The following is a 23413-nucleotide window of genomic DNA, read 5'->3' on the forward strand; positions in this document are numbered from 1 at the left end:
TTCAAATGATTTCTTATATCTCTTTGACGCTGTGGTGGCATATTGGTGTTTCCCTCTATTATTACTGGCACCCTTGCAGGCCCTCACAATCATCCAAGCATTTATTATGATGTACTTTTATGATGTAATTTTCAAAACTGTGCTGACTATATTTTCACAAACAACCTTTTTTTAATACAACCACAAGGTTAATAATATTTGGCATGTGTACATTTTTTACACAGGTCATCATATGCATCTGGTCTCTTTCAGATCTCAACACAGACAGTTACCATTAATTAGTGCACAGTGTACTGCTCATTAATAATCATCTTTCGTCTCACTATCTTTGATCAAATTCACAGATGTTATCAATATCTAGCAGCTAGACAGTGCATCTTTTAATCAACTTAAAAATTACTGCTACACCATCCACTATTCAGTTACTCAGAAACATAAATCTTTAATTGTAAATTAAGAAACTGCAACAATCAATAACAGCCAGTTTTAGTTTTAATTACTGCAAATATATATAAGAGGCAGTTTGGAAGCCATTTTAGGCTAGTTCGTGGTGAGTTTGAATGCAGTAAAATATAGGCCCAAAAATACAGGATAGTGTACTGCAGATGATTTAGTACAGGTAACAAACCAGAACATGTATGACGATTTATCCAAATTTCATGTCCGTGAGTTTGCTCCATAGTATAGTGACTGACTGTGAATCAGCAGTTAATTTCATGAACTGTGTAAATCTTCTAATAATGGCCAATACTTATTGTGATAATAGGATCAGAATGTGAACAGTGTTATTTCCAATAGTTACATTTGCTGTGCACATTATCTTTGTATCAATGTAACTGTTATGACTTCAAGGACAGTGATTTAAGAACTTTGTACAGTGACTGTGTTACACATTCCTTGTCACATGTGAACTTTCGAGTCACTCCCATGTTAGGTTACTGCTCATTAACAATCGCATAATAGGACATCAAACAAGTGTAGTATGTAGCTAGCTATTTAGCTATACATAATTTAAACAGATGAAATTCAATTTGCCATAAACTGCAGTTCAATCAACATCTAAGTGCAATTAAAATGGGTGAATGCAAATCTGGTGTGGACCACATTGTTAGTAGTAAACTGTCCCCACCACCAACTCTTCAGCCAGATTCAATGGAGGCAAATATACCATATGTACTTTAGTACAGGTACTGCTTACACTACTGATGGAGGCCAGTGTCCCAGCACCAAAAATGCCTGAGTTGATTTTATCAAGTATGAAAACAACCAATGTTTCCTAGAGGTGCAAAAGCAACTCTTCATATTGATGACTGACACAAGTCTTCTGGGTTACTTCAATGAAAAACTACATCAGAAGAGGCCTAATCTGACTCTCTTCAGAAAAAAGAATTTGAAATACAAATTGTTGGAACTTACAACCGATGCACTAGATTTGGCACACACTGAACCCCTCTTATTCCCATATGCAAAGAAATTTCTGATTGAAAATGTTTTGAGTTTAATGACGATGTGTACAGACCTTCCAGAACCATACTTATGTGATGGAATGTACTCACTGTATAAATATTAGTAATTTGACACAAAGTCACTTTTTTGTTATTTTATTTTCTGGTAACTAATTTTAGCCATGCCACCATCAGACCAGATTGTTGTTGCAGTGGCAGTGCAGGCACCAACGAAATAGTGGTCTGCTGTACTGGACATTAGTCAGCTGTGTAAACAAGACAACTTGACAAGTTGACACAGTCCCCTGGTGCCTAATACAGAAACTGCTACTTCATTGCTGCCTTTGCTGCCACCAAAATAACATTCTGGTCTGAAGAGAGCACAGCGGAAAATGGTTACCATAAAATAAGATAATGAAAAAGCAACTGAACAGTGTCAAAGTTATTGATTTCATTTCAGCCACTGCAGTTTCTAAGATGTTATTTCTACAAGGAAAAGTATTAGATGAAGTGAACTGGCCTAAAGTGGAACTTCATTGAACAATAAGTGCATTGTTTAACCTCCTGATCTTGCAAACTTCTCCTCCATCTTTTTCAATGAAAACTAGTTGTTCAGATACATATAGAGGTAAATTTGGTATTGAGCAAAATAAAAGTCACAGAGGACAGCAAAGAGTCAGCATGTTCACAAATGCTGTGAAATCTGGATATGAAGACTTTATATTTTTATGTTCTTTTTTGTTTTTCTCTTTCTTCTAGGATTAAGAGATGAAGTACTTTCATCCAGTTAAATACAGTTATATTTTCTCACATAATATATTCAATGTGTTCTGTAAGCTCCACATTTTTTTCCCTGCCATTACATATGAGATGTGTTACATTCAGTTTTGAGATGTGTGAATAGTACCGTGTCTTAGTTGATCTGTTTCTTGATAGTCAACTATTACAGTGATGATGATCATATTTTTTTTAGGATACTCAAAACTAGACTCCTTAGTACCCATACTAAAATATTACAGAACAGGTGAAGTCAAAATTTATAAAACTGTTTACAACAATGCTTAAAATTGTCACTCTATTCTCAAAGATTGGTTGTTCTTGTCGTGGTCTTCAGTCTGAAGACTGGTTTATGTAGTTTTCCATTCTCCATACTACTCTGTCCCATGTAAGCCTCTGTATCTTTGAATAACTAATGCAACTTACGTCCTTCTGAATCTGGATACTATACACCTATGTGATTAAAGACTGGTTTATGTAGTTCTCCATTCTCCATGCTACTCTATAATATGTAAGCCTCTACATCTTCGAATAACTAATGCAACTTACATCCTTCTGAATCTGATTACCATAGATCTACAATAATGTAAAGAAAATTTATAGACATGGTCAAGCTCCACAGTCTATATACCTTCATCAGTTTAATACATATTAGCAATACACTCCAAAATAAAAAAAAAATGGGACAGGTATGCAGTATCACTTCTCTGTGACACTCTGATACATAGGACTGTGTAACACCGCATGGTTACACCTCCTGCGACCTTTTTACTTAAAAAAGTAAAGATAAAATTCCATACAAATGGTAAAACAATAACAAATGAATAAATAAAAAGGCGGCTGGGTTGATAGACAGGGAATACCAGTTTTGGAGAGTTGAGTAGTCTGTTTTGGTGTCTTCTTTAAAAAAAGCTTTTTTTTTTTTAGATTGTTTGTATAAAAGTACACTTTGTTATGTGGATATATTAAATGCAAATAAAATAAATGTAACTTATTATATGCATGTAGAATTGAATTAGATACATCCAGCCACCAACATGTACCGCTCCCTTCCACTCTGATGGCAGCAACAATGTGTCATAGCACAGTCCCCTTTAGACACCAAAAACACTGGATACCCATCATGATCCATGACAGTTCAACTGACCAATCACAATTCACAGAGATTGATAAGAGAGACTTCATAGCACTCTCATCCCACTTGATGGTGTCCTAGATGTGCTTAATAGGGCTGAGCTCAAGTGAGTCTGAGGAACATGTAACAACCCTTGGCTGTTCCTCAAATAATTCTAGCTTATCCTCTTAGATAAGCTGAAGTGCTATGGAATGAATGGTTCAGTATACAGATGGTTCACTTCATATTTAACTGGTAGAATGCAGAAGGTTGAAACAGTAAACCCACATAGTACACCAGATTATTCAGACTGGGGATGTATCAGGAATGGGGTACCACAGGGTTCTGTCTTGGGGCCTTTGTTGTTTTTAATATATGTTAATGACTTGCCTAATTATATTCATGAAGATGCAAACTTGGTTCTCTTTGCAGATGACACAAGTATTGTAATCAAGCCTAAAAAGCAAGAATCAGCTGAGGAAAATGCAAATAATGTTTTTCAAAGAGTTATTAGGTGGTTTTCCGTAAATGGACTTTCATTGAACTTTGAAAAAACACTGTACATACAGTTCAGTACAGGGAAAGGCATAACACTGGAAATAAATATAGAGTGTGGGGGAAAATCTTTAGCTAAAGCAGATTGTTCAAAATTTCTGGGTGTCTGTATTGATCAGAATTTAAACTGGAAGACACACACTGACAATCTACTGAAACGATTGAGCTCAGCTACCTATGCTATCAGTATCATTGCAAATTTTGGAGACAAGCATATCAGTAAGTTAGCTTACCATGCATATTTTCATTCGTTGCTTTCTTACGGAATCATCTTTTGGGGCAGTTCATCACTAAGAAAGAACGTATTTATTGCACAAAAACGTGTTATCAGAATAATGTCTGGGGCTCATCCAAGATCATCTTGTAGACAATTATTTAAAGAATTAGGGATATTGCCAGTAGCTTCACAATATATATACAGCCTAATGAAATTTGTTGTTAGTAACCCAGATCACTTCAGAATTAATAGCACAGTCCGCAGCTACAATACTAGGAGGCAGGGTGACCTTCACTACCGTTCATTGAATTTGACATTGCACAAAAGGGGGTGCATTATACTGCCACAAAGATTTTTGGTCACTTGCAAACGGCATCAAAAGTCTGACAGACAACCAATCGGCATTCAAAAGTAAGTTAAGGGAATTCCTGAATGACAACTCCTTCTACTCCATAGATGAATTTTTAGACATAGGCTAAAGAAATACAGTAAGTATTAACAATTGTACCGTATATAAGACTAACAAAGATTATTTGGGATAAATGAATCTTTTGTACTTTGACACGTTCCACATCATTACGAAAGAATCGTGTTCATGATCCATGGAACAAGTAATATAACTAACTAACTAACTAACTAACTAACTAACCAACTGGTGAGGATATCAATTGTCTATGTGATACTGCATGCAGCTTTACTGTATGATTAAATGATGATGGTGTCCTCTTGGGTAAAATGTTCCGGAGGTAATATAGCCCCCATTCGGATCTCCAAGCGGGGACTACTCAAGAGGATGTCGTTATCAGGAGAAATAAAACTGGCGTTCTACGGATCGAAGTGTGGAATGTCAGATCCCTTAATCAGGCAGGTAGGTTAGAAAATTTAAAAAGGGAAATGGATAGGTTAAAGTTAGATAGTGTGGGAATTAGTGAAGTTCGGTGGCAGGAGGAACAAGACTTCTGGTCAGGTGACTACAGGGTTATAAACACAAAATCAAATAGGGGTAATGCAGGAGTAGGTTTAATAATGAATAGGAAAATAGGAATGCGGGTAAGCAACTACAAACAGCATAGTGAAAGCATTATTGTGGCCAAGATAGATACGAAACCCACGCCTACTACAGTAGTACAAGTTTATATGCCAACTAGCTCTGCAGATGACGAAGGAATTGAAGAAATGTATGATGAAATAAAAGAAATTATTCAGATAGTGAAGGGAGATGAAAATTTAATAGGCATGGGTGACTGGAATTCAAGTGTAGGAAAAGGGAGAGAAGGAAACATAGTAGGTGAATATGGATTGAGGCTAAGAAATGAAAGAGGAAGCCCCCTAGTAGAATTTTGCATAGAGCACCACTTAATCATAGCTAACACTTGGTTTAAGAATCATGAAAGAATGTTGTATACATGGAAGAATCCTGGAGATAATAAAAGGTATCAGATAGATTATATAATCGTAAGACAGAGATTTAGGAACCAGGTTTTAAGTTGTAAGACATTTCGAGCAGCAGATGTGGACTCTGACCACAATCTATTGGTTATGAACTGTAGATTAAAACTGAAGAAACTGCAAAAAGGTGGGAAATTAAGGAGATGGGACCTGCATAAACTGAAAGAACCAGAGGTTGTACAGAGTTTCAGGGAGAGCATAAGGGAAGAATTGACAGGAATAGGGGAAAGAAATATAGTAGAAGAAGAATGGGTAGCTTTGAGGGACAAAGTAGTGAAGGCAGCAGAGGATCAAGTAGGTAAAAAGACGAGGGCTAGTAGAAATCCTTGGGTAACAGAAGAAATATTGAATTTAATTGATGAAAGGAGAAAATATAAAAATGCAGTAAATGAAGAAGACAAAAAGGAATGCAAATGTCTCAAAAATGACATCTACAGGAAATGCAAAATGGCTAAGCAGGGATGGCTAGAGGACAAATGCAAGGATGTAGAGGCTTATCTCACTAGGGGTAAGATAGATACTGCCTACAGGAAAATTAAATAGACCTTTGGAGAAAAGAGAGCCACTTCTATGAACATCAAGAGCTCAGGTGGAAACCCAGTTCAAAGCAAAGAAGGGAAAGCAGAAAGGTGGAGGAGTATATAGAGGGTCTATACAAGGGTGATTTACTTGAGGACAATATTATGGAAATGGAAGAGGATGTAGATGAAGATGAAATGGGAGATACCATACTGTGTGAAGAGTTTGACAGAGCTCTGAAAGACCTGAGTCAAAACAAGGCCTCCGGAGTAGACAACATTCCATTGGAATTACTGACAGTCTTGGGAGAGCCAGTCCTGACAAAACTCTACCATCTGGTGAGCAAGATGTATGAAACAGGTGAAATACCCTCAGACTTCAAGAAGAATATAATTCCAATCCCAAAGAAAGCAGGTGTTGACAGATGTGAAAATTACCAAACTATCAGTTTAATAAGTCACAGCTGCAAAATTCTAATGCGAATTCTTTACAGACGAATGGAAAAACTAGTAGAAGCCAACCTCGACGAAGATCAGTTTGGATTCCGTAGAAATGTTGGGACACGTGAGGCAATACTGATCTTACGACTTATATTAGAAGAAAGATTAAGGAAAGGCAAACCTACGTTTCTAGCATTTGTAGACTTAGAGAAAACTTTTGACAATGTTGACTGGAATACTCTCTTTCAAATTCTAAAGGTGGCAGGGGTAAAATACAGAGAGCAAAAGGCTATTTACAATTTGTACAGAAACCAGATGGCAGTTGTAAGAGTCAAGGGACATGAAAAGGGAAGCAGCGGTTGGGAAGGGAGTAAGACAGGGTTGTAGCCTCTCCCCGATGTTATTCAATGCGTATATTGAGCAAGCAGTAAAGGAAACAAAAGAAAAATTCAGAGTAGGTATTAAAATCCATTGAGAAGAAATAAAACGTTGAGGTTCGCCGATGACTTTGTAATTCTGTCACAGACAGCAAAGGACTTGGAAGAGCAGTTAAATGGAATGGACAGTGTCTTGAAAGGAGGATATAAGATGAACATCAACAAAAGCAAAATGAGGATAATGGAATGTAGTCGAATTAAGTTGGGTGATGCTGAGGGAATTAGATTAGGAAATGAGACACTTAAAGTAGTAAAGAAGTTTTGCTATTTGGGGAGCAAAATAACTGATGACGGTCGAAGTAGAGAGGATATAAAATGTAGACTGGCAATGGCAAGGAAAGCGTTTCTGACGAAGAGAAATTTGTTAACATCGAGTATAGATTTAAGTGTCAGGAAGTTGTTTCTGAAAGTATTTGTATGGAGTGTAGCCATGTATGGAAATGAAACATGGACGATAAATAGTTTGGACAGGAAGAGAATAGAGGCTTTTGAAATGTGGTGCTACAGAAGAATACTGAAGATTAGATGGGTAGATCACGTGACTAATGAGGAAGTATTGAATAGGATTGGGGAGAAGAGAAGTTTGTTAGTTAGTTAGTTAGTTTGTTCCATGGATCATGAACACGACTCTTTCTTAATGATGTGGAACGTGTCAAAGTACAAAAGATTCATTTATCCCAAATAATCTTTGTTAGTCTTATATATGGTACAATTGTTAATACTTACTGTATTTCTTTAGCCTATGTCTAAAAATTCATCTATGGAGTAGAAGGAGTTGTCATTCAGGAATTCCCTTAACTTACTTTTGAATGCCGATTGGCTGTCTGTCAGACTTTTGATGTTGTTTGGCAAGTGACCAAAAATCTTCGTGGCAGTATAATTCATCCCCTTTTGTGCCAATGTCAAATTCAATGAACGGTAGTGAAGGTCACCCTGCCTCCTAGTATTGTAGCTGCGGACTGTGCTATTAATTCTGAAGTGATCTGGGTTACTAACAACAAATTTCATTAGGCTGTATATATATTGTGAAGCTACTGGCAATATCCCTAATTCTTTAAATAATTGTCTACAAGATGATCTTGGATGAGCCCCAGACATTATTCTGATAACACGTTTTTGTGCAATAAATACGTTCTTTCTTAGTGATGAACTGCCCCAAAAGATGATTCCGTAAGAAAGCAACGAATGAAAATATGCATGGTAAGCTAACTTACTGATATGCTTGTCTCCAAAATTTGCAATGATACTAATAGCATGGGTAGCTGAGCTCAATCGCTTCAGTAGATTGTCAATGTGTGTCTTCCAGTTTAAATTCTGATCAATACAGACACCCAGAAATTTTGAACAATCTGCTTTAGCTAAAGATTTTCCCCCACACTCTATATTTATTTCCGGTGTTATGCCTTTCCCTGTACTGAACTGTATGTACAGTGTTTTTTCAAAGTTCAATGAAAGTCCATTTACGGAAAACCACCTAATAACTCTTTGAAAAACATTATTTGCATTTTCCTCAGCTGATTCTTGCTTTTTAGGCTTGATTACAATACTTGTGTCATCTGCAAAGAGAACCAAGTTTGCATCTTCATGAATATAATTAGGCAAGTCATTAACATATATTAAAAACAATAAAGGCCCCAAGACAGAACCCTGTGGTACCCCATTCCTGATACATCCCCAGTCTGAATAATCTGGTGTACTATGTGGGTTTACTGTTTCAACCTTCTGCATTCTACCAGTTAAATATGAAGTGAACCATCTGTGTACTGAACCATTCATTCCATAGTACTTCAGCTTATCTAACAGGATTTCATGATCCACACAATCAAAAGCCTTAGAGAGATCACAGAAAAACCCAATTGGTGATGTTCTACTATCCAGAGCATTTAAAATTTGATCAGTGAAAGCATGTATAGCACTACCTGTTGAAACACCTTTCTGAAAACCGAACTGACATTTTGTTAAAACGTTATTCCCACTGATGTGTAAAGTTACTCTTGAGTACATTACTTTTTCAAACACTTTTGAGAAGGATGTCAGAAGTGAAATAGGATGATAATTGTTGACGTCTGTCTTGTCACCTTTTGTATACAAGGGTTTAACTATGGCATATTTCAACCCATATTTGTGGCACATCTTGACTAGAAGAAGGGATCGATTGGTAGGACATGTTCTGAGGCATCAAGGGATCACCAATTTAGTATTGGAGGGCAACGTGGAGAGTCAAAATTGTAGAGGGAGACCAAGAGATGAATACACTAAACAGATTCAGAAGGATGTAGGTTGCAGTGGGTACTGGGAGATGAAGAAGCTTGCACATGATAGAGTAGCATGGAGAGCTGCATCAAACCAGTCTCAGGACTGAAGACCGCAACAACAACAACAACATGTGATACTGAAGAGAAACAAATGGATGCAAATGATCAGGCTGTAGGTTCCTGTCTTCAATGGTGAATGATAATGGCTGACATATCAGAGCCTGCATTTTATCCTGTGATTACATCTCCCTTGCAACCACATGAGAGCCCGATGGTGGGTACAATGTACTGCCAGAGTACACTGACATCAGTGTCTACCAACAGGTACACTAAGTTATCTGACTATATGATCTTGTTTCATACTATGCACATCGGATAATTGTGATCCTGCACTGTTTCTAATTATTGTGCTCTTTCGTATCTAATGAGCACAGGTACATGCAAGGGATGGGGGTCAGTATCTTCTGTATGCTACAGCTTGAAAATGGCTCTGGATGGTATAGTTGCTGACAGACTATTCTTGTCAAGCAATGAAATGCTGGTGATTTGCTACACTGTGGCCCTTCTATCCACTGCTACTGCCAAGCCTCTGGCCAATAACATGTTTGCCAACATCTCATCCCCACAGCACACTGAACTACTCCATCCACCATGCTAACAGCGGCACTCTCTCTCCAACACAACAGTTATCACCAACTCTGTTGTTTAAGAATGAATTTATTTCAGAAATGTGAAAAAAAAACAAGAACTAAACCTAAAGGAAAAATTATAGCTTATATTTTTAAAAAGAGCAACATATTCCTCACCTTTTCTAGTGCTGTCTGTGGGTTGTGCTTGGGTCCCAAGACAAAGACATCTTCTCCAACTTTTAAAGTACCACTATATACTCTTGCAAATGCCATAAATACATCTTCACTTTCTTGCCCACCGGGTTTAGCGTCTTCAACTTTAATGTCCTCTGTACCCTCTTTGTTCTTTGTTTGTTGTGCTTCAATGTCACTTAGCGGCCTCATTCCTTCTGAATCCACTTCTAGAAAGAAACTCACATAACTCGAGCTCTAAACCAAATTTAAGAAATTTGCTGTGTAACGGAGCAGAAATTTTCTGCAGAGTATACAACACTGTAAATTTTACTCAGGAGTCACATAATCAAGCCAGTTTTCAACAGAATAACAGAGGAAAATGGACAAACATTGATACTGCAAATGAGAGCCAGAAACTGAAGAAGCACTCACAAGTAGGTACAATTTTAAGTCAATGCTAATATACAGAAAATACATACTTTCACTGATAATTAAACATATATGACATATGCAATGGAAACAGATGGTGCAGCAGTTAAGACAAAAGGAGGGAATTCAAATAACTTGCCATACTGATTTATGTTTCCACAGTTCACATATATCAATTTAGACAGTAAGATGTCTTTGTACATACATAAAATAATAGCATACATCACAAAAAAGTTCAGAGTTTATTACAAATGCAAGTGTAAACACCCACAACACATGTAAACACTCATAACACACAGACGAAGAACGATATATGAAGTATACCCTGCCACCTGACAGTGTATGAAACAGTACCAGGTATTAAGTTACTAAGAAGTCTGCCTAGAAACCTGCACGATAGTAACATGACACTAACTTTCCAAAACAATATGCTAACTTTCCAAAAAAATTCAAATACTATCAGGAGCAAAATGAATTTTATGATGTTATAGAGTATCTACAAATTTAAATTTGTGTATATTGTTCTTCATTAATTAATTGTGTTAGAGGGTGTAATCAAAATGGTTGGTCCTTTGGAAATAATAATGAACTTTTCTGTTTTGACATGTTCTATATTACACCTATGTTTACTGTACACAACATCACAGGATCAAAGATTCAGTTAAATTCAAAAGGTCATTGCCATTTGACATTCCCTATCTTTGTCCCATATCAGTCATCGCTCATCTACTGACTTCATTGTCAAAGAAACTTTAACTCATAACAAATTCAGTGAACAAAGAAATATAAAATCTACAAACTAAAGAAACAAGAAAGGTAAGATTAAAATGAAATGCAACAACTTTGATCAGAAGACAGGAAATTAACATGCAAAGTAAATAAATAAAGGAAGCAAAATTGGTATTTGGCCTTTGGTTGATGACAATAACATTGGAGGGAGCACAATGAAAGAATATGAAACATGTGTAAAGACTATGAAGGAAAGTCTAAGTGTTCACAAAATACATGAAATGATAAGAAACATGGTACGAAGTTAACAGTGAAGTTAGAAATGATAGAGAGAGGGAAGGAAGAAGGAACTGAAAAATATTTTTCAGTGAGGATACTAATAAACAACTTTCCAAGTTACAAAACATCTTGGTGAATGCATCAGAGAAGATAAAATTATGGCTATATTTAGTGTTTAATACATATTCATAAAGGTATGATGAAATTTGCCCTGATAACCAAGCATGCTGAAGTGCCCACTTCCACGACATGGGAAGGCACACCAGAATCTACCTCACAGATTAATGTGATGTGGTTTATAAGCAGTTTTCCACGTCCACCTAGGTATGTACTACGCTGGTTCTCATGTCCCACCTCAGAGATACAACGCACTAACATTTTAAGAAGCAATCCCACATCTGACCATGAGATTACACTAATTGCAAGCAGAAGGGGTACACTGATTACTTCCAGAGGTGGAGTAGGCAGCATTTTTAAAATACTTTTGGGAGTGGTGATGCCATCATAATAATAACCTATATAAGGGATGATTGGTTCTCTGTGAAGTTGTAGAAGGATCATACCAGTCTTGATATGGTGTTGGCTGGGTAATGGGTACTGGAAGGAGGAACGGAAGGAAAGGTATGTTCAAATCTGGTGCCTACAGAGTGATCTGTTAAACTCGTTCGAAACAAAAACTGTAAAATGTGATTCCAATGATAGTATAATGCAAAAGTAACTGGAAGTAAAGTCTGTTGCGTGCAGCTTCAGTAAATGACACAGATTGACACTGAAGTTAACCTGCATTTATGCCCTACAAATCTATGAATACAATGCATTTAGTGTTGTTGTCGTTGTTGTCTTCAGTCCTGAGACTGGTTTGATGCAGCTCTCCAAGCTACCCTATCCTGTGCAAGCTTCTTCATCTCCCAGTACTTACTGCAACCTACATCCTTCTGAATCTGCTTAGTGTATTCATCTCTTGGTCTCCCTCTACGACTTTTACCCTCCACGCTGCCTTCCAATGCTAAATTTGTGATCCCTTGATGCCTCAGAACATATCCTACCAACCGATCCCTTCTTTTTGTCAAGTTATGCCATAAACTCCTCTTATCCCCAATTCTATTCAATACCTCCTCATTAGTTACGTGATCTATCCATCTAATCTTCAGCATTCTTCTGTAGCACCAAATTTCGAAAGCTTCTATTCTCTTCTTGTCTAAACTATTTATCTTCCATGTTTCACTTCCATACATGGCTACACTCTATACAAATACTTTCAGAAACAACTTCCTGACACTTAAATCTATTCTCAATGTTAACAAATTTCTCTTCTTCAGAAACTCTTTCCTTGCCATTGCCAGTCTACATTTTATATCCTCTCTACTTCGATCATCATCAGTTATTTTGCTCCCCAAATAGCAAAACTCCTTTACTACTTTAAGTGTCTCATTTCCTAATCTAATTCCCTCAGCATCACCTGACTTAATTCGACTACATTCCATTATCCTTGTTTTGCTTTTGTTGATGTTTATCTTGTATTCTCCTTTCGAGACACTGTCCATTCCATTCAACTGCTCTTCCAAGTCCTTTGCTGTCTCTGACAGAATTACAATGTCATCAGCGAACCTCAAAGTTTTTATTTCTTCTCCATGGATTTTAATACCTACTCCGAATTTTTCCTTTGTTTCCTTTACTGCTTGCGCAATATACAGACTGAAACAACAGGGACAGGCTACAACCCCTGTCTCACTCCCTTACCAACCGCTGCTGCCCTTTCATGCCCCTCGACTCTTATAACTGCCACCTGGTTTCTGTACCAATTGTAAATAGCCTTTTGCTCCCTGTATTTTACCATTGCCACCTTCAGAATTTGAAAGAGAGTATTCCAATCAACACTGTCAAAAGCTTTCTCTAATTCTATAAATGCTAGAAATGTAGGTTTGCCTTTCCTTGATCTATTTTCTAAGATAAGTCATATGGTCAGTATTGCCTCACGTGTTTCAACATTTCTGCGGAATCCAAACTGATCTTCGCCGAGGTCGGCTTCTACCAGTTTTTCCATTCGTCTGTAAAGAATTCGCGTTAGTATTTTGCAGCTGTGGCTTATTAAACTAATAGTTCGGTAATTTTCACATCTGTCGACACCTGTTTTCTTTGGGATTGGAATTATTATATTCTTCTTGAAGTCTGAGGGAATTTCGCCTGTCTCACACATCTTGCTCACCAGATGGTAGAGTTTTGTCAGGATTGGCTATCCCAAGGCCGTCAGTAGTTCCAATGGAATGTTGTCTACTCCCGGGGCCTTGTTTCGACTCAGGTCTTTCAGTGCTCCGACAAACTCTACACGCAGTATCGAATCTCCCATTTTATCTTCACCTACATCCTCTTCCATTTCCATAATACTGTCCTCAAGTACATCGCCCTTGTATAGACCCTCTATATACTCCTTCCACCTTTCTGCTTTCCCTTCTTTGCTTAGAACTGGGTTTCCACCTGAGCTCTTGATATTCATAGAAGTGGCTCTCTTTTCTCCAAAGGTCTCTCTAATTTTCCTGTAGGCAGCATCTATCTTACCCCTAGTGAGATAAGCCTCTATATCCTTACATTTGTTCTCTAGCCATCCCTGCTTAGCCATTTTGCACTTCCTGTCGATCTCATTTTTGAGACCCTTGTATTCCTTTTTGCCTGCTTCATTTACTGTGTTTTTATATTTTCTGCTTTCATCAATTTAATTCAGCATCTCTTCTGTTACCCAAGGATTTCTACTAGCACTTGTCTTTTTACCTACTTGATCCTCTGCTGCCTTCACTACTTCATCCTTCAGAGCTACCCATTATTCTTCTACTCTATTTCTTTCCCCCATTCCTGTCAATTGTTCCCTTATGCTCTCCCTGAAACTCTGTACAACCTCTGGTTTAGTCAGTTTATCCAGGTCCCATTTCCTCAAATTCCCACCTTTTTGCAGTTTCTTCAGTTTTAATCTACAGTTCATAACCAATAGATTGTGGTCACAGTCCACATCTGCCCCTGGAAATGTCTTACAATTTAAAACCTGGTTCCTAAATCTCTGTCTTACCATTATACAATCTATCTGATACCTTCTAGAATCTCCAGGATTCTTCCATGTATACAACCTTTTTTTATGATTCTTGAACCAAGTGTTAGCTATGATTAAGTTATGCTCTGTGCAAAATTCTACCAGACAGCTTCCTCTGCCATTTCTCTCCCCCAATCCATATTCATCCACTATGGTTTCTTCCCTCCTTTTCCTACTCTCGAATATTAAATTTTCGTTTCCCTTCACTATCTGAATAATTTCTTTTATGTCATCATACATTTCATCAATTTTTTCATCATCTGCAGAGCTAGTTGGCATATAAACTTGTACTACTGTAGTAGGCATGGGCTTCGTGTCTATCTTGGCCACAATAATGTGTTCACTATGCTGTTGGTAGTAGCTTAGTACAATAGTAAATAGTAAGGAAGGGGAATCTCCATGTGGTCAGATGTAGACAATAGGGATTATAGGCACACAAAAACATTAAAAGATTACAAATGGTTTAACAGAGATGCACTGAGATAAACCTGTGAAATTCTACTCCAGGTTATGAACCACCGCACTTACTCTCATAAGAAAGAGGAACAAATGAAAAACAGTACACTACAATGGATGTAAGTAAACTAATCTGATAGCAGTTTTGAATTTTCCCACCACAATTTTATAGGATAATATATAACATTTTTGTGCATGAGGAAATAATCAATTGGGTTAGCATAAGGCACATAAACAGGACTGAAAACTTTGCCAGGTTACAAATAAATCATTTTTACACATGCATGTATTCTCTCTCTCTCTCTCTCTCTCTCTCTCTCTCTCTCTCTCTCTCTCTCTCTCTCTGTATAGTTACAGAATGCCAGCTGAATGCACAATGCCAGGAATGCAGCTCTGCAGCTTGACTAGGGTGAGAGGTGGTTGTGTCAGGTTGTGGAGTGTGCTGTATTTTTTCATTTATTCACTCACAGATCGTGTTCCATCAAACCCATCATAAAAGAAAGCCTTTGGGGATGTGGGATGAGTCAAGTTACACAATAACAAGCACTAGCAACCACTGCTGGTTACTTCTGTAAAGTATATTAGCCACAGATTATGACTAGTATGAATCCTATCAAACTGATAATTATAATAATTAATCCTAAATTGTTTAGAGGAGAAGGGAGGTGCGAAGTAGAAGCAAAGTGTGTGATGTAGCAGTTGGCTGGAAGGGAGGCAGCAAGTGCACAGAGTGGGAATCAGGAAGAAGTGATAGCACTTGCACAGGATAGGAATGTGACACAGGTACCAACACTACTGAGTTTGTGCAACAATGACGACAATGTAGATTTGGAGAAGGTGTCAGAACAGAGAATGTCGAGACTGGAGGGCGGGAGGGAGGAGATTCGGGTGTGGATGCACAATAAGTCAAACTAGGGTGCTAGGGCGGGGTAGAGGTGGGTTTGAAGCAGGTGTGTAGTGGAAACTGTGGGCAGGAATGAAAGATACAATGCAAGGACAACTCTCATCAATGCAGTTCAGAAAAACCGATTTGGTGGGAAGGATACAGATGGCACAAATCATAAAGCAACATTTCAGATCAAACCATTGAAACTGAATACCACTTCACTCCTTATATATCTAATTAGATCCTCACACACACTGATTCTCCTTTAAGGGGAAGATATACAAACAAATAGCCATGGGCACCCACATACCACCGACTTACGGCAATTTTTTTGTGGACTCTCAAGAGAAAACCTTCCTTGCTTCAAAAACTCCAAACCCCCTTGTCTTGTTCATGTTCATTAACAATGTTTTCCTGATAGGGTCCAGAGTCAAGAAACACTGTCCTCATTCCTCCACAGCCTGAACACTTCACCCCCATTTGCTTCTTGTGGCCTTCCTCAGTCCAATGTGTCACCATACTGGATGTTGTCTTCCACTTCTATGATGATTCCATTCACATTTCTGTCCATATGAACAGTACACCTACATCTTGATAGCTGTCATTTCTTCAATGTCAAAAGACACTTTCATATATTTTAGGCAGTGATAAGAATTCTCTTACCCAAAAATGTTGAAGGTCTCACTAAGATCTGCACAGACAGGCATTGTCCACTGAGCCCATGTCACTGAAAGATTTTCCATGCCATATCCTCAAATCACTAAACCACTTCCAAGGACCAGCTGCAAAGGAGCACTCCAATCCTCATCAGTATCACCCTGGACTGTAACAATTAAACCCCATTCTAAGCTGGGACTTTGACTACTTATCATTATATTTAAAAATGAAGAATATGCTACCCACAGTCCTATCCCCCCACTCAAAGTGCTGTTCCATTGCCCACCCAATTTCCACAATATCCTAGTTCATCCTCATGCCACACCCACTATCGTCTCATTGTCACATTGGTCATATCCATGTGGAAGGTCCAGGTGCAAGGCATATCTGATATGCCCAGCTAGCACATCCTACTCTGGTCCTTTCACAAGTTATCCTATCATATCACAGAGTGGGTCACCTGTGAAAGCACTCATGTCATATATCAGCTCTGTTACAATTTCTGCACACCATTTTTGTGGGAATGACTACTGAACACTTGTCACCCACATGAATGGCCACATCTAAACTGTGGCCAAAAGGAGTTGACCATCCAATGGGAGAACACACTGAGGAGGACAACATACTTCAATGGCTGCTTTACAGTCCATGCCATCTGGATCCTTCCCTCCAACAGCAGTTTCTCTGAATTACATAGATGTGAATTGTCCTTGCATCACATCCTTCACTCTTGTAATACTCCAGGGCTCAATATCTGGAAACCCCCTGCCCCAGAATCCTAATTTCACTTATCCTGCACCTAAGCCCTCTTCCTTACAGTCACTCCTTCCTCTGTTCAGTCACTCTCTGCCAATTCATTCCTCCACATCATCATCATTACGTACTACATGAGCTCACTAGTGTCAGTGCCCATATCACATTCCCATCCCATGCTCCTGCTATCTCTCACTCCCACATCCTAACTATACCTCACCAACCCTCTATCCTACTCCCTGACTTTCTCCCCTAGCTCACTACACCCAACACAATTCCTCACACCGCCTACCAGGCAAGGGGCCCGGGTTCGATTCCCAGCAGGGGACTGGATGTTTTGTGTCCTCCATCATAATTTTCATCATCATTGACCCATAAGTTGCCGAAGTGACATAGAGTAAAAAGGACTTGAAATATGGCGACCGAACTCCCCAGCATGGGACTTCCTAGCCAACAATGCCATACGATCATTTCATTTCATTTCAATTCCTCACACCAGTCAAACAACAGAACTACAGTCCTGACACTGAGTTGCCAGCTGGCACAATTTAGCAATATAGGTGTGTGTCTGTGTGTGAGTATGCATGTTTGTGTGTGTGTAATCAAGCTCAGAAAAGGATCCTTCCAAAACCTAGCAAGTTTTCAGCCTTGTTTGTGTAGCTGTCAAGAACTCATCTCTAATATTCAGTGAGTTGGCAGCTTCAGTCCCAAATTACTTACATTCTACCAGAACTTCCCATTGTCAAATCCTTAGTTTTATGTCCTTATAGATTAATTTCTCTTCAGCTTTGCTCTACAATGGCCAGAAATGGATATTAACCCATTAGTATTCCAGCCAGCACAAAACATTTTGGCTGTCTTACAAATTCCTTCAACTGGCCATAGACAGTGCAGTGCCAACAGAAATTTGTGATATCTTCATGCTCATGTCCACCAATGTTCATACAAGTGATGATTCAAGTGAGCAATGAGTACACATGACAGAACATCATAGTAGCTTTTCCTTGGCTGTTGGTCTGCAGACCAATTTATAAGTGGATGTACCAGCAATTTCATGCAATTCATTGTCTGGTGTGAATTGTTCTAATTTTCTCCTTGCTGCTCTATAAAAAACTGGACTTCTTTTCTACATACTTAGATTCTCTTGATATGGAATGCTCACACTGGAAATAACTTTAGGCTGCAGAGTAAGGACTTTTTAATAATCTCCTCCAATACTCTGCACAATGATGATGGCAAACTAGTATAGCAGAAACGATACAGATCTTTATAGTGACTGTAACCATTGGTGTGTTATACTTTCTTTGAGGAAATAATGTGTTTGCAGAAATTCATCAAATTCAAGTCTCCTTGGATGTGAATCATGTCTCATAAGTACTACAGCATGACTGTTACAACGGTGAAGAACAACAATTTAGTCAGAATGCTCTGCATGTGGAACGTGTAACATATGAAACCTTTATATGGCAGATTTAGCAAAGTCAAAGCAAAGGAGAAAATATATATATTTCTATACAACACATAGGAATGGACAAAGGCATTGGGAGAACATACTTGAGTCATGAGAGTATGATAGACACAACTAGCAGTAATCCCTCAACTGACTCTGCTTTGCTCTTCACAAAATAATACTGTTGCAACAAAAATCATAAAATAATGTACAGTATTACCATAGGCCATGAAACAATCAACAAAAAATCTATGTTTAAAAGGCAAAAATAAATAAAAATAAAGTGAAAATAATGCTCTGAAAAAATGAGAAATATGTAAGTTCAAAATTTTGTTTTCCTGTTCATTGAGCATGCTGTGCTCAGCAATATCTTCTGCCACTAGGTGGCCAACTCTGCTCCTCACCAGTTTGGCAATTTCCATTTATTCGGGAGAACAATTAGATGGTGGCCATACCCAGCTAAAATGCTGTGTAAAAATTACAACAGAGCAAGTATATAATATGACAGTTCTCACATGTGGCCTTGCATCTGACAGGATAGGATAGGACAGGATAAGCCTGTGAGGGGACCAGAATAGAATGTTCCGGATGGGTATATAGGTAAGGTCTTGAACCTGGATCTTCCAAAGGGCTATGACTGATGTGATAATCCAATGGCAGTAAGTACAATCACACTATAGGCTAGTATATTATGTAGATTGGGTGGTCCGTGGAATACCACTTTGGGAGCAGTGGGAAGAACTGTAGGTAGGGCATTCCTCATTTTGAGGCATAATGATAAGTAAAAGCCCTGGTTGTGGGTTGCTGGGAATGGTTAGAGAATTTGGAGCCCATATGGGTACATAAGGCATGGGAAATCTGTCTGTGGACTAGGTTTGGGTGGTAAAATCTATCACTGGAGGCCTTAATAAGACCTTCAGCATACTGGAAGGGAGATAGTTTGTCACTGCAGATGTGCCATCCACAACTGACCAGGCTATATGAGAGAGACTTTTTAGTGTGGAAGGTTCACAGCTATCAAATTGCAGTTACTGTTGACAGGTAGTGGGTTTCATACAGACAGATGTGGAGGTCAACATTCATGATGGCAACCTATTGGAATGAGGAGGACCAGGTGAAGCAAATGGAGGAGAAGGTGTTGAGGCTCTGCATGAATGAGTTGAGCATGTCTTCACCCAGCATCCAGATCATGAAGATATCACAAATGAATCTAGACCAGGAACAAACAGGGCATTGGGGACTATTGGTCACTAGAAGAGTTTCCTCTAGGTATCCCACAAACTGGTTAGTACGAGGGTGTTACACAGGTGTCCATGGCTACGGCATAGACATGACTGTATATATTCCTTTTAGGTCATGACCATGTTCTAGGGGTAAGGTCTTTGATTAGTAAGCAGAACACACTGGGTCCTGAGTTCGAAACATGCCACTGCTTAAATTCTGAATAAAAACACTAGCAATGGCAGGCAAAGACATTCCATACAAAAAGTCATTCTCATTTTGCAATGGCCTTGGCAAAGAGGGCAGAGGAGCAGACAGGGTTTCATAGCAACCTCTTTCCCTTGGGATGGGAAACTGCACCGAAACGGCAGAAGAATCAGTGATGACCAATAGCACAAGGATTCACAAGGCAATGGAAAGCACTGCATAAAAGGTGGAACATGACATCTGTAATTGGAAAAGTATAATGATGATCTCTCCATTGCCAAAAGATTCTGGACTAGGTCCCATTCAGATTTTCGAGACAGGACTGCCATGGAATAAATAACCATGAGGAAAAGAATGACTAACCAACAAAAAGTTGTGTTCTACAAGTCTGTGCGTGGAATGTCAGAAGTAAGACTGTGGTGGGGAAGCCAGAAAATTTGAAAAGGAAATGGAAAGGCTCAATCTAACTGTTGTGAGGGACAGTGAAGTGAAATGAAAATAAGAGAAGGATTTATGTTCATACAATTGTTGGGCAATATCAACAGCAACAGAAGATGGTATAACAGGAAGAGATTCATTACAAACAGGAAGGTTGGGCAGAGAATGAGTTACTGTGAACAATTCAGTGACACGATTGTTCTCATCAGAACAGACATCAAACCACAACCAACAACAATGCTACAGGTATACATGCTGACATCACAAGCAGAAGACAGAGAGACAGAGAAAATATCTGAGGATACTGAATGGGTAATTTAGCACGTAAAGGACAAGAATGATTTAATAATCATGAGGAGTGGAATGTAGCAATAGGAGAAGAAATACATTACAGAGTTATGGGAAAATATTTGCACCAAATACACTGTTCAAAAAACACAAATGGATGAGATATACTTGGAAAAGGCCCACAAACATGGTAAAATTTCAGAGATTCCAAAATCGTATATGGGAATGTGGGGCATGTCCAGGAAAAGATATAGACTCAGATCACAATTTAATAATGATGAAGTGTTGATAAGTGTAAGTCATTTGGATCTGGAAGAATAAATGTGGAAAGAAATGAGATACTGAAGTACTGAAGAATGATGAAACACATTTGAATTGCTCTAAGGCAGCAGATACTATGAAAAGAAAGTCTAGGCACTCTTACATGAAAATCAGTTTGACTACAGAAAGCAGTTCAAAAATTCTGAAAGAATACTATAGGAGGCAGCTCAGTTGAAGAGGATATGTCTAACAATGCAATCACAGAAGTTGGAAAAACATAGCTAGAGGAAAGGTACTGCAAAGAAACCTTAGATAATGCAAGAAATACTTTAATGACTGAAAAAGGATGGAAATGCAAAACTGTCATGGGAAAAACAGAAATATGGCAATAAAAGCCACCGAGGAGGAAAGTCAGGGTGAAATGACTGCAGGAAAAATGCGAAAGAGCAGACAGGTGGAAAGTGTACACACAAGGTCTTTACCACAGGGAGGATTTATCTGATAACAGGATGGAAGAAGAAATGGGATTTGATGTGGAAGATATAAGGGTTCCAGTGTTGAAGTCAGAGTTTAACAGAGCTTTGGAAGACTTGCAATTGAATAAAGCCATGATAACAATCCTTTGGAATTTTTAAAATCACAGGGGGTAGCAGCAACCAGACAATGATTCAAGCTGGTGGGCTGTATCTATGAGACTGGAGATGTACCATCAAGACTTTCACAAAAAGATGATCCACACAATTCCTACAACAGTAAGAGCAGATAAGTGTGAGAAATGTCACACAATAAACTTCATATCTCATGCATCCAAGTTGCTGACAAGAATAACACACTGAAGTATTGAAAAGAAAGTCTAGGCACCCTTACATGAAAATCAGTTTGACTACAGAAAGCAGTTCAAAAACTCTAAAAGACTTTCTGAGACATTATTGACCTTCTAATGAGCAAATCTGAATTATACATAGTCATTAAAGTATGCTATTAGCACTAACAAAGACTCTGAAATTTTGAAACTGTTTTATTCTGAGGTAGTTGTACCTGCAAGTGATTTTTGAGCATGTCTATTTCTTGCTTGTTCACGACGTTGTGCTATTTCCTCTGCAGTCAAAGGTCTTGCTTGGTTTTCAGGAAGATTTTTCCTCTCCACCTGTAATTAATAGTGTTATTACCTAAAAAGTTTATATTTTAAATTATTTAAATTAACCACAATTTTTCAGCTTACATTTGAGACAGTCAGCAACAGTAAAACAGCTAAAATTTTGGGATTATTGTTACACGGGAATTTCAATTGAAATACGTGCACAGAACATTTGAATGCAAAAATAAGCAAAATCTTCCACCTATTCTGTACAGTGACAAAACAGTAAAAGGTGTTTATCATGAAACTTCCTGGCAGATTAAAACTGTGTGCCCGACCGAGACTCGAACTCGGGACCTTTGCCTTTCGCGGGCAAGTGCTTGCCCGCGAAAGGCAAAGGTCCCGAGTTCGAGTCTCGGTCGGGCACACAGTTTTAATCTGCCAGGAAGTTTCATATCAGCGCACACTCCGCTGCAGAGTGAAAATCTCATTCTAGGTGTTTATCATGTTTACTTTTGTTCTCAATTTAAATATGGTGTCATATTTTGAAAAGACTCAGATGAAATCAGCAGTACTGAAAGCGCCGGAAGACAGGCACAATGAACAAAACACACACACAGAATTACTAGCTTTCGCAACCGATGGTTGCTTCTTCAGGAAGGAGAGGGAAAGACGAAAGGAAGTGGGTTTTAAGGGAGAGGGTAAGGAGTCAAGGAGTCATTCCAATCCCGGGAGCGGAAAGACTTCCCTTGGGGGGAAAAAAAGGACAGGTGTACACTCGTACACACATACACACATATACATCCGCACATACACAGACACACGCAGACATATTTAAAGGCAAAGAGTAAGGGCAGAGATGTCAGTCGAGGCGGAAGTACAGAGGCAAAGAGGTTGTTGAAAGACAGGTGAGGTATGAGCGGCGGCAACTTGAAATTAGCGGAGGTTGAGGCCTGGCGGATATCGAGAAGAGAGGATATACTGAAGAGCGAGTTCCCATCTCCGGAGTTCAGATAGGTTGGTGTTGGTGGGAAGTATCCAGATAACTCGGACGGTGTAACACTGTGCCAAGATGTGCTGGCCGTGCACCAAGGCATGTTTAGCCACAGGGTGATCCTCATTACCAACAAACACTGTCTGCCTGTGTCCATTCATGCGAATGGACAGTTTGTTGCTGGTAATTCCCACATA

At 38.7% G+C, this 23413-nt stretch overlaps 1 protein-coding gene across 3 annotated transcripts in view; it reads right to left on the minus strand.

Moving 5' to 3' along the window:
* LOC126281785 (elongation factor-like GTPase 1) overlaps positions 1-23413 on the minus strand; it is a 579301-nt gene that overhangs the window by 458277 nt on the left and 97611 nt on the right. For 2 of the 3 annotated variants that reach the window (XM_049980993.1, XM_049980991.1), the window contains 2 exons: positions 22183-22291; positions 10015-10238 (listed from right to left, as the gene is read on the minus strand). In XM_049980993.1, the coding sequence (XP_049836950.1) occupies positions 10015-10238; positions 22183-22291 (333 nt within the window). The remainder of the gene's footprint in view (positions 1-10014; positions 10239-22182; positions 22292-23413) is intronic. The other variant, XM_049980992.1, reaches the window with a different exon arrangement.

The sequence above is a fragment of the Schistocerca gregaria genome, chromosome 7, assembly GCF_023897955.1.
Source record: "Schistocerca gregaria isolate iqSchGreg1 chromosome 7, iqSchGreg1.2, whole genome shotgun sequence".
NCBI lineage: Eukaryota > Metazoa > Arthropoda > Insecta > Orthoptera > Acrididae > Schistocerca > Schistocerca gregaria.